This window comes from Sprattus sprattus (genome assembly GCF_963457725.1).
Source record: "Sprattus sprattus genome assembly, chromosome: 13".
Classification (NCBI taxonomy): domain Eukaryota; kingdom Metazoa; phylum Chordata; class Actinopteri; order Clupeiformes; family Clupeidae; genus Sprattus; species Sprattus sprattus.
The window spans coordinates 13,016,936-13,029,807 of record NC_137911.1 but is presented as its reverse complement, the minus strand read 5'-3'; the positions used below and the strand labels follow the sequence as shown (position 1 = coordinate 13,029,807).

Below are 12,872 nucleotides of genomic sequence, written 5' to 3'. Positions count from 1 at the left end.
AAAGGAGAAGAAAAAGAGCCAGACTCATGCCCTTACTCCACCTCGTTTGGCTTCAGTACCCGCTGAAATTGAGACTATGGCAAGAATCACTGGAGTTTGTATATAACAACTTTCAATAAGATCCATACATATATTAGATACATACTGAATACTTCAATGAAAATACTTGCACCAATAGGAGAAATAGAGTTTTTTGTAGGTCACTTCTTCCAAAATCAATATCGCTCCCCCATAATTCCAGACCATTCACATCTGCGAGGTGCTTTTATCTATTCGCCTTCATTCCTGTTTCTTTGGGCAGCATGAGTGAGGAGCTGCAGCCAGGCTCGGTAAACCCAAGGGGATAGGGGAGATTGTCTGCATAATCTACTGGAAAGCCTTAAAACGTCTCTGAGCAGATAAATGAGCTGGCCCAAACCCAATTCTCATTTGAGGAGCTTCTTTGTATCCTCTGACCTTTGTGAGACTGGCTTTGTGCTGGGTTAGGAAATCGCGCTTTTCGCAACATATCCTTCGTTGTATCATTTCAGTGTATTTTTATGAAATATTTCAAATAAGTTATTCAGGATTACGCAGGCGAAGCCTGTCATGAAATGAAAAGTAATGAATATCTGAATTATTTACAAGGCTTTAATGCATTCATTCAGAGTAGTGGGACGTCGTTCTTAATACATAGCATATGGAAGTTTCTTAACTAGACTTTTAGCTATATTGGTGTTGTAGTACAAATGGTCATTTGCAATATGTGAATGACATTCCCTACACTAGGGATAAGATTTGGATATGACCATGCCTGCCTCCACACCGACCGATAACTCTGTATATCTTTATGTGTTAAGTAGCTGGTAGAGTATTACAGAGTAACCATGAACTACACAAGAACTCTATGAAGAACTCAAAGAGAGAGAAAGGGGTAGAGGGAAGACAATAAAAAGAGACAGGAAGCAGGAAAAGGAAGACAAATGTAACCCAACTTATTGTGTATGGCCATATACTGTATAACTCTGCAACCTAGTGGTATAATACACCTTAGTGGGTCATAACATTACAGTTTATTATTTTATGGTTTAATTGATTTTATTATTAATTAGTTTCAGAGGTCTCAGGGGCTAAAACCTCTTTAACCTACACCTTCAGTACAAAGCTACATACTCTGCAACTCTTCAACTTAATAGTGTAATAAATCTGAGGCAGTCACAAGTCTTTATTGCTCTTTGTCTATTTTTGTTTCATTAATTTAATCACTCTCTTTGTTTATCTTTAATTGTTTTAATGATCAGTCACACAGCCCGGCTTTCATTACCTTCTTCCTGTTTTCAGGTTTTGGGAATATCTCCCCTCACACGAAAGGGGGAAGGATCTTCTGCATCATCTATGCCCTTCTGGGAATCCCGCTCTTTGGCTTCCTGCTGGCAGGTGTAGGGGACCAGCTGGGCACCATTTTTGGGAAAGGCATTGCCAAAGTTGAGAAGATGTTTGAGGTGAGTGAGTGCGCTAGAATTTGTTGGAATGTAGGGTATGTGGATGAAGCTGTTTTGATTTTTTTGAGGCCATAAGGCCATAGTTTCCATTCATCAATAGAGAAAATATAATTTAGTAGGTGGAGTCTGTTATCTGTCTGAGAAGGTCGGGATGTGCCATCATTAACATGATCTGAAATGATACTGAGGTCAAGTCAAGTCAAGTCAAACTTTATTTGTATAGCACATTTCATATTTACATAGACTCAATGCGCTTATTAGGTAAAAGAAACACAATACAAAATAGTTGAAAACATTTACAACCCAATAAAGTAAATAAAAATGCAAAAGATCAGTAAAAAAGAGAGTAAAAGAGAAAAATCATGAATTATATGCCAAAGAGAATAAAAAAGTTTTAAGACCCTTCTTAAAAGAGAATATGGATTGAGGTGACCTTAGTTCTATCGGTAGATTATTCCAGAGGATTGGAGCACAGTAACTAAAAGCGCCATGACCGTTTTTTGTGTGAATTCTGGGGACATTAAGAAGATATTTATTGGAGGACCTTAAGTGACGGATTGGGTTATGAAGAGATATTAGATCAGAAATATAGGGAGGGGCTAGATTATTTAATGATTTGTGGACAAGAAGGAGTAATTTGAATTCAATTCTTTGTTTAACTGGGAGCCAGTGAAGAGATTTAAGAATAGGGGTGATGTGGTTATATTTGGGAGTTCTAGTGAGTATTCTAGCAGCTGCGTTCTGGATGAGTTGTAGTTTGTTTAACATTTGCTGAGTTAAACCAGCATAAAGTGCATTACAGTACAGGTTTCATCTTGCGTCTGCTGCTCTCCTTCAGCTGATCCCATTGCATATGATCCCATTGATGTTAGAGTTATGGCAACATTCTTATCATGGAAAAAATAGATTAGTTCAGAAGGACCTACTATGTCCTTCTTCAAGGGTTTGTTACTTTTCTGTGTTGTATCTGTATGAGACACTTTGGACAATAGTGTCTATCAAATAACTCAACCATAACTGTAACTATAACTATAACTGTGTGTGCACAAATAACACTAATATGACCCAAAATATGTTGCTGTGCCTGCCTAACTGGATGTCTAACTGGATGTCTAACTACTTGCAGTGTGTGCTGCGACCTTGTCCCTCCCAAACCAGGCTACACAGCCTCTGTCTCAGGACCACTGTCCCCTCTGGCCAGTAGTTGTCTGGTGTGACTGGAGCTGTACTCATTCTTGTGATGACTCAGGGAATGCTAAACAGCTTAAGGCTTAGGCTACTTCCCCCCTGTTCGGCTAATCTACACAAACAATGCAGGTTCTCCATTTCGGCTACGACTTAAGGGTGTTACTGCAGTAATAAAATGCTAAGCTGGAAAAGCAAACAGAAAGACATTAAAGGTCTAATAGACGACTGAATTATTCAGTAACAAGTGTCAGAGATTGTATTCGGTGTTTGATGCAAGGATGTGTTTATATGCAAGCAGACTTGATTTGTAAAATTACGGTGGGATTTATTTAAATCTTGCACCACACCTCCAAATACAGTCTATCGGAGAAATGGGTTCACGCCAAGTTGAAAGGATGGCTGTGCTCCATCCCATATTTTCATCCTATTTTGGTCTAATGCATAATAATGAGTTCAGCACTCTGACCCTGGTTTGGCAGAAAAGCTCCTCTATCTGAATGTCCTCCAAGTTAGTTTTATGGCTATTGTCTGCCAATAATCAGCAATGACAAGTCCAGTGGCTTTAGTGTCTGAATACATTTGTTGAAATAGGAATGGAGGATTTATTGTAATGAAAAAAAGTTGCTCCGTGATGACTGGTGATAGTGTGTTAGTGTGCAGGGAGTTCACATGGTGAGTAAGTTTGGCATGTACTATCACTCCTTATCATAGATTGTATTAGTAGTGCTGTGCTTTATTACTGCATGAATATTTAATGTTGGTCAGTTACTTGGCTGTGGACATGCAAACTATGTTTTGCCATGTAGATATGGACTTGAGTATTACGGATAGGGATAATTTCATGTAAAAATGTGCCTGTAATAATGCCTTGTTAATGACTTGCTTTGTCTTTGCTCCTGTCATTTATAAAATGACATTTGCATTATTTGAGTTTTTCAAAGTGACTTAGGTTATGGTATACATTTAAACATATATTTAAAATGTTTTCATAATGATGACAGGTTCATACAACTGATCTTGTATGTCCACAGGCTACTGTTTGCTAATGTTAACTTCACTCAAGTCTTTTCATTCTCAGTGTTTCCCCGTGTATTTGATCACCACATGTCTGTGTCTCTCTTTCAGAACTGGAATGTTAGCCAAACCAAAATCCGTGTGACGTCCACAGTCATGTTCATCCTTTTCGGGTGCCTGTTGTTCGTGGCCCTCCCCGCCGTCATATTCAAGCACATCGAGGGCTGGAGCACCCTGGATTCCCTGTACTTCGTGGTGATCACCCTGACCACCATCGGCTTTGGGGACTTTGTGGCAGGTAAAGAGAGAGATGTCTGTGTTGGTCTTCCAGCTCTCCATTGTTTATTTATTGGATTTGTGTGTGTATGTATCTGTGTGTGTGTGAGTGTGTGTGCGTGTGTGACAGTGGATGGGTGTGTGTGTCTGTCTGTCTTTCAGTGTTATAAACAGAATAGGTAGTGTTGACATGAGCAGAAATTATATTATTTCTAAACAACCAGCCAAGAAGTAGAGTTCAATTTTTGCTTATACTTTCATTGTATGCTCGGTGTATTGGATGAGCGCTAAATAAAAACAAAGCTTTAGACAAAAAAAACATCTGAGCGATACTCATATAAAAACAGGCACTCTATAAACAATCTTAACTGCTATGACTACCGCCAGACTTTATGGATCAAATAAGTAGTTGTAAATTTGACAAAAGGTGCACAGCCATATGTTGCCAGGGTAGGCTGATTTGCCGAAACATTAATAATCGCACTCTTATGTTGACACTGTGCACATAAAATCATTTTCATGACAGAAGCGACCTGCTGTAAATCGCTTTATTAGGGCCATAGGGGCACAGCATCGGAGCATAGGAGCCTGACCATCATCCTGGTCCATGGACACATGCCGGAAGCATCCGGAAGTGTGTCTCCCCAAGGACCCTCTATCACACTAAGGGAGGGGCCTGTCACTCTTGGTGTTCACCACATCCGTCAGGTTTAGGTGCTGCAGCCAGCCTGCTGTGTGTCATTTGAGAGGTCACTGTGAGCTGAAAAAGATGTTGTGAGTGGGCAGATACGAATATAGACTCTTTCTGTCTATAGTTAGCACTACTATTGGCAGTGACATTTCACTGAACATGTCAGTGACATTTTAAGAACAAGATTTCAAGGTAACTTTAAGGAGGTGACAATATCACAAACATGCTGCACTGATGCAGTCGATATCCGGAAATATACTGGTGGAAAAAGGATGCTGAATAAAGGATGCTTTTACGTTTAATGGCATTATATTGTTGTTGGATGGTTTCAAAGCAACGTACAGCACATGCACACATTATAAGGTTGCATTAGGATGTGTGTGCTCCCTGGGAGCTGAACCCCTGACTTTGGTGTTCTTGTCACCTGCTCAACCACTTGACAAAGTTGTCAGCAGCGAGTGTCATTCTCACAGCACCCTTGTTAATCCTTTGTAGACTCTCTATGAGCCCTGTATAAGTGTGTGAATCCTGTGTTTCTTACAGGTGGGTCAGAAATCGAGTATCAAGACTGTTATAAACCCGTAGTGTGGTTCTGGATCCTCGTCGGTCTCGCCTACTTTGCTGCGGTGCTGAGTATGATAGGGGACTGGCTCAGGGTCATATCCAAGAAAACAAAAGAAGAGGTAGGTCATATTTATCTCATGTTTTAGATTTACAGATCCCGGGTACAACATAAGGCTCATGTTGCGGCTGTCTCCAGCCAGTTGTGCGATGTTTTTTGTATCTATGTCTGAGCAGTTGCACTGTAAACCCAAACAGTTCTACTTACTCATTAACATTATGTATTCAGTACTTAAAACCTGGTATTTAGTTGACCCAACTTAAAATGTATTAGTTTTCTGAGCAAGTGCAGACATTTTAATTGTATTGGAATGTATTTGTTTGAGTTAACATTGCCTGATAACTCAAAAATGTTTAGTATCTGACGTCATCAACGTTGTTGAGAACACCATTGCAAAGCTCTGGTGATGAGAGACGGACACAGCAGACTTAAGGTAGAGGAGTCGTTTAGTAATCCAGAGGTTGGAAGGTTGCTAGTAGTTAAGGGCGTAAAAACTAGTTTGAGAAAGACCCAGAGAAACACAAATATCTGACGAGGCTAAATCCTTTACGATTTTGGAATAATAGTTCAGAGAACTCAAAAATTATGAAAATGATAACACAAAAAAATCTGAATAGCCGATGTATAATTTTTGAGTTAAGTTTACTTAAAAAAAATAATATATGTACTCAAATTTTCTTATGTAATCGGTTACATCAAAAGTTTTGAGTTCTCTGAACTTGTTCGGGTTTACAGTGTGGTATATGGGCTAGTTTGCCGGATATGAATACTTGCATGTGACAGTGAGAGGATTGGCAGCTGTTGGAAGTCTCCAACCAATAGCACAAGGACCTGATCATCTTTTCCTGTGCATAACACAACAAAAGTACTTGGGATTTGGATATCAATTTCTAGAAAAGACTTCTCTGAAAGCCTTAGCTCCAGAAATCTAACAATCAAACACCGTGAATAAAGTAAGGGGGAGTGTTTGCTTCCCAACCTGTATGCACTGAGCACAGGACAGACATTATTTCCACATGTTAGTGCGGCCTCTTGAGTCCAAAGCTGCTGCACTGACTGGCTGACCCCTTTATTTTCAGGATTATATTAATATATGCAGTGAAGTGTACCAGTACCATCACTGGCCTGAACCACAGGGTGAACTTAATCTTAATATAAACCCAATAGTAGAAATACAGTATATATGACCTCTTCTGGAGAAAGATGTTTTAGCTGAGATAAATGTCTGTGAAGACTAATATTAAATTATGAACTTACTCAAAATAAGCCCATCTCCCCAGGTTTTCCATCACGGATTTGTCCCACGGAAAGTAGTTCTCGCTGTAAGGCAGGCTTTGACTGTACTCTCTGTTCTGTTTGTTTATCGCTGGACAAAATGGAGACACTATAAAACATGTCTCTGGCCGTGCTCCGTGGGAATCGAACATTCGCAGGCTCATTTGCAGTGTTTATTTTTCATTAACTGCAGCCTTATCTGGACAAGCTCACCGTGTGTTAACTCCCCATGAGGGGCTCCATGTTCCATTGGCTCAGATGTATTTGTGTCCCGTCCCGTCCCCCCCAGTTGTAAAAGACACAATGCCCAGCTGCCTTTGGGCTCATGTATTGATGTTTGCGTTGATTTGCGACACAGATAGGATCAATGTCATTGATCCTTGTCTTGCTGTGTATTGTTCCGGATCGGCGATACCTCTGGTAATCATGTTGTATCTGCATCAAAGTCTTTATGACAGTCCTGGAAGATCATAAAACGGGCAAGTAACCTCAGTACAAATGCACTGATTACTACTAATGTCTGAAGCATATTGCCAGCGGGGCATCAGGGTAATGAGCTTTAAGCAGTGCAAGTAATATGGAGGAGACGGTGTCCTTCTTGCTGAGGACAAATGGATTACACCTTATTGTTATTTCCACCCATCCATCCATTCATTAATCTTTTTTTGTATGACACTTTACAATGATTTGAAACAAAACTGTTTAATGTCGAAGAATGTCACTGTAAAATAATTTGACAAAATGCTGCTTGATCTTGAGAAACAGAAGGACTCAACAGAAAGGATCAGATCAAATTTGACAATGATCACAGAATAACAGTGACACAGGTAAAGGTACAATTGAGGTTGTATGAAGAAAGGAACATGTGTCAGGCACTCACATATGGAGCAGGAAGGATACAAAATGTGGAATTAAAAAAATTGTAGTCTTAAAAATGGCTTACAATGAAATAAACCCCCAAGAATTACTGCCTGTAATCTTTTTTCCTATTGTGCAACTTGTCTTTTCAGGAATTCTTGTTTTTTTATTTATTCCTAGAGGATTTCTATTCCTGTGGTCTCTCTCTGTTTTGTTTAAGTGTGATTGGCATAGCGGGGAATGCTCAGCAAAATGCCAGTTGTGCCCAAGACCCCGGCGGCTAAGTGGATGGAGAACCCTCTCAGTAAAACACTGTAATGCTGTGTGGCCAGCTAACTAAACAAGTCTTCCTCAGCACCCTCCCTCCATCCCTCAACCCCCTTAGCAAAGACTAGTTCTTAATACTCAGGCACCAGCGATCACCATCATGTTGTGTCCACGCCAATGCCTCATCCAAATAACAGCAAAGGGCCTCTGAAGGGTTTGCAGATGCTTTTGTGATGCATCCCTGGCAATGCAGAGCCCTGGAATTATAATGACTTTATTCATGTTCAGGGTTGCCACCACTGACACCTCTGGAAGTTTCCCCACTCTGCCTCTGCGACCTCCGTCACCAGTAGTGGCAATTAGTGAAGAACTGTCTGTGCGGAGGATCACACTTTCAGCATGATGTAACCGTACGTTCAGGCGACACAGCACGTCTCGCCTGAACGTTCGGTTTCATCATGCTGAACGTTTTGTGCTGCTTCTTGGATGTTATGAGAAGCACACCAATGCCTATGATGTATTGGTATAAATCACTTAGTGTTTGAGCCTTTAGGACTTTCTAGATGGAAATGGATTATGGATGACAAAATTGGCAGCCAAGAAACAGACCTGAGCCTATGGACCTGAGCCTATTTTTGTTGTAATGAGAGGCAAAATGTCAGAGCAGTTTTTGTACCTCTGATGTATATATGTATATATTTTCATAATAATTCTCCTACCATTTATTTAGCCATTTAAAAAGTGATGCAATACGTTCCAGTTTCATGTAAGAGTATACAGCGTATTCACTACAGAGGAGATTGTGACCTTTCTTGTTTATTTTGTTTTATGCAGTAGCACGTTGGGAAATGACTGCATTGTATTTACAGACAGAACCAATGCAACATGGGAAGAACATTTAAAAAGTGAATTTCATTTAGCGGAAAATGAAATGCAAACTGCCAATTAGTGCCTAGTTTCCCAAAGTGAAATTGCCTTGTCACAATCATAGAAGCTGAGAGAGAGAGAGTGAGAAAGCATTTACAATGGCATGCCTCTAGCACTCTACCTTTGTTTCATGAAAGCCCTTGTGGGGAACTAAAATAATTTTGTGATAACACTTAGTAACCTCTTATTTGTGGGACCTTCTGTAGAGCATTATAATTGTTAGAGAGAATGGTAAAGCTTTTGTATTGCATCAGCCTTGATACATTTTGTATTATACCAGTTAGCACAGTGTATCATAAGCTCAGTATATTATAATATATATACTATGTATACTGTATACTATTTTCATATACCCTAACACTAACCTTAGTACGTGCAAAGTATCAGTGGCCTCTTACTCTTTTGTTTTTCAGTATGTTACAGCATACACTCTGCTGTGCTTAAATGCTACCTCTTACCCCTGTAATATACAGTACTCAGTACCACCCCAGAATCTGCTGAGTGCACCTATGGCCTTGTCTCTTAAAGACAGTTGGCAAGCATTGAGTTTAATGCAAGTAAAACATTTCAATGACCCACTTACGGCCGGTGCTCATTCATAATATACTGTATGTGTCCTCTGGGTGCGTTAAATGTTGCAGAGAAACATTTGCCATGCCCTCTCTCCTAATGTATTCTTTAAGGTGAAGAGGCAAAGATGGACTGTTAGTGTACAGAAGCTGCCAACTCATCTTAGGGTTAAGGGTCAGTTAGCATGAATGAACAACTGACATCAGAAAGTGAATGGTAGTGTCTGATTTCATGTGTACTTATTAGAGAAATAACTTGAGGAAAAGGCATTAGGCTACAACATACAAATAGGTAGTCAAACTAGCTTGAGTTTTCATCATGGAGTCAATTTATGCAGCACGCGTAGGCACTGTAATTGAATGCATGCATGCATTTGAGGACACTTCCTGGAGACAGCATTGGCCAGCATTACAGACGGATTGCACAGTCAGACAAACATGTCAAGTCAAAATCCCCTTCGCTTTAGCCATAATGTGATTATATTCTGTACCTACTCCAGCCCACACTTCAATGTATGCCATGTTCTGAAATACAACTCGAGCCACTGCCATTGACCCTGGCCTTAGCAAACTACCCGTATGCATGTTGGCATTATCATGTTTGAACACAAAGTAGATTCATATCCAGAGTGTGACTTAAATGCGATGTTTGCCCACTTTTCTCGTCTCCTCTGCGCAACAGGTTGGCGAGATCCGTGCCCACGCAGCCGAGTGGACGGCAAATGTCTCGGCGGAGTTCAAGGAGACACGGCGGCGTCTCAGCGTGGAGATCTACGACAAGTTCCAGCGGGCGGCGTCTATCAAGCGCAAGCTGTCGTCCGAGCTGGGCCTCAACAACACACTGGAGATGACCCCGGGTAAGCGGACCCTGTCCGTCAACTTCATTGATGAGCGGGATGGGGACCTTTCCCTCCCGCCCCTCACCAAAAACAGCAGCCTATACTTGAATGGTCTCGGCTTGGACTGCACAGAGCGGGGGGAGATAGCCATTATCGAACACATCAAATGAACCATCTGATGCCCGCGCCACGGCCAGTGCCACCTGTTTTAAATTGTACCAAATGCCAGCTGTGTCGAAATGGATTTACGTCACCAAGTACCATCTCTGTGTATGTGTGTTACTGATGGGAAGCAGTCAAGATCCAAAACGACAAACTTTTATCACCGTTGGTCGCATGCTTTCTTGGACAAGAATGGGTCTGCCATTACCAATGTACCATAACACTGAAAGGTCACTTTATGCCTTGTACCAGCCAAATGGTCTGTCTGTAACTGATTGGGGGGAAGATGCCAATGAAGCAGTTGTTCTTTCACGAGAAAGCTAAACCAGTCTCTCCATATCTGCTCTTTTAATTTTCCTCTTCTTTTGTAAACCAAGGAATAATACTTGTGCCTTAAGTGTTTTTGAGGAGTCATTTCTTTCCCATAAATTAGTGCATGCCAAACGAAAATGCCAAAAGTCCTCCATCTTTGCTCTTTTGCTTATTGAAGAGTTTCCTACAGTTAAAAGAACAGTGTTGTTTTCATATGGGGTAATACAATTGAATATGCATTGGTTGCTTAGCAAAGACAGAACAGGCAGAAAACCATTCTCTGCATTTCTGCTTGTTTCTGCTCTGAACCCCTTGCCTGAGTCTCGCTTGCCTGAGTCATGCTTTTATGGATTTTTATGTGTCGCCTCCGGAGCACTGTCAGCATATTGAGTTGCCAGAGACTTGTAGACCTGTAGACCATGTGCCATCTAGCAAGATTTTTAAAGTGGGCATATTCGATTTTTAGCTGCTGACAAGCAGAAACAAGAATTGTTCTGATATCAGCAGTTTAATTGTTATTTTTGTGGTTATATCTTTCACTTGTTACAGGGTGGCTCAAAACATTGGTTACTGAATGGAAGGCGTGAGACACTGTCCACAGCAAAACACAGTACAGACACTTTTTATGCGAATGCCAAATGTTAAGCACCCTGATCAAATGGGGGTGCCTTTTTTTAGATAAGTTCAGTGCAGTATGTAGCACATACTGTGTTTGTTATTGGCAGAAATGAAATAATTGCACAGCTGACTCTCATTGACCAAACAGAGTGAGGGGAAACTGCTTTGTGGTTTGTCTCTATCTGTGCTTTTTTCGTGTGAAATAATTTCTTGAATTGATGTGGGAGAAATGGCTCCTTTTAAGTCACAGCTCGTCAGACTGTTCAATGGATGATTCATTGTTTTAATCATCAAGCACATCTACTTTTTCATACTGAAGTGATCACATACAGGACTGTTTTTTCTATCAAAAATCGTTGGGGAATACTGTACCAGAGGCTTTTGACTAGTTGTAATGTAACTTGCAGAGAGAGGCACAGAGAGGAATGACTTTGAATGTTACTTGAATAAAACAGAAGTAGTTATTTGAATGAAGACAATGGGGGATATTTTGAGGGAGTTGTCATATTGTTAACATGCCAATACCACAGAGGGGGGATCAGATAATCATTGAGTGCTCCACTAGACAGTTCTACAAAAAACCCAAAATGAGGAAGGGGAATGACAGATTGCTAGTCAGCTATAGTTAGTTGCTCAAGGGATACTGCAACCCATTTCTATTTATATATTTTATCGGTGTGATTGTTCCCTTGGAATCAAACCCATGATTTTAGCATTGTTGGCATGTTAGTTGTCAGTTCTAATATGCTCACTGGGTCTCAAATCCTACCCAGAACCTTGCTGTACCAATTGGGTTGGAGGAACATATGGAGGTGGTTGGTATGTTAGCATAATGTTACCTCTCTCTGCTAAGCCTATTGAGTTGATAATGAAGATGTCTCTAAACAGAGGCGTTATCATGACAACACAACCCAATCCATATAAATGACTGTGTGAAAGAAGACGAAGAAAACAAAATACACACACCTGCCATTCAAAAATGCACTTTTATTTAACAGCCTTTTAGTTACAAAAATGCTATTGTGTACACTGATGATTTCTGTCACCATGAATGATTTTGTATTTACGTTATGTAAAGATATTGCATTTCCATCCTTATTTGCAATGTTATCACACACATAGCACATAATGTTAATGGTCCTGTGCCCTACTGATAGCAACCCTCATTTTACAAAGGAAGCTTTTTTAGAAAGAAGACAAAGACACCAGATTATCGAAACAAGTATTACATTAAAGAAACAGTATTAACAATCATGTATAAGACATACATTAGAAAGGAAAAGGAGAAAAACAAATATTATTGGAATAAAGCAAATTTAATGATGATTTAGGATCAGTAGATGACAGTATAAAATGTCATTTTAGGTCTTGAGGTGTCATTTGATTGTTTCAACAGCAGTGCCATAGTGAATCTGTTTCTCTTGCCTTCACTTTGTCCTTGCTGCTCTGAGGTTTAGTTAGCATGGTTTTATATTGATTTCTACTAACAAAATACTTTTAGCTGTGTTCGGAACTAAATTAACTTCAGGCTTTTCTCATGATATGCTAATACCTCTGTTATGTTGAAGCTTTGACGGAGAATCTATTTTTTATTGTTTTGTTTGTAACATTTCTACACTGTTGTCAATCATGGTGCTGGACATAGCAAACAGAAATAAACACAAAATGTTATTCATATGTAGCTGAAATTGCTATTCAGTTTTTCATTTTGTGTTTTATCCTCGAAATCACCTTTAACTTTAAAATATATGAGGATATGTAGCTTTTTTCTTG

At 40.0% G+C, this 12,872-nt stretch overlaps 1 protein-coding gene across 2 annotated transcripts in view; it reads left to right on the top strand.

Annotated features, from left to right (window-relative positions):
- kcnk2a (potassium channel, subfamily K, member 2a) overlaps positions 1-10,177 on the top strand; it is a gene marked incomplete at its 3' end in the record, with an annotated part of 18,408 nt that extends 8,231 nt beyond the window's left edge. The window contains exons 3-6 of one of the 2 annotated variants that reach the window (XM_080849906.1): positions 1,321-1,481; positions 3,795-3,981; positions 5,194-5,333; positions 9,851-10,177. In XM_080849906.1, the coding sequence (XP_080706032.1) occupies positions 1,321-1,481; positions 3,795-3,981; positions 5,194-5,333; positions 9,851-10,177 (815 nt within the window). Of the gene's footprint in view, positions 1-1,320; positions 1,482-3,794; positions 4,000-5,193; positions 5,334-9,850 lie in introns of both variants that reach the window. The other variant, XM_080849905.1, reaches the window with a different exon arrangement.
- Between the last annotated feature and the right edge of the window lie 2,695 nt (positions 10,178-12,872).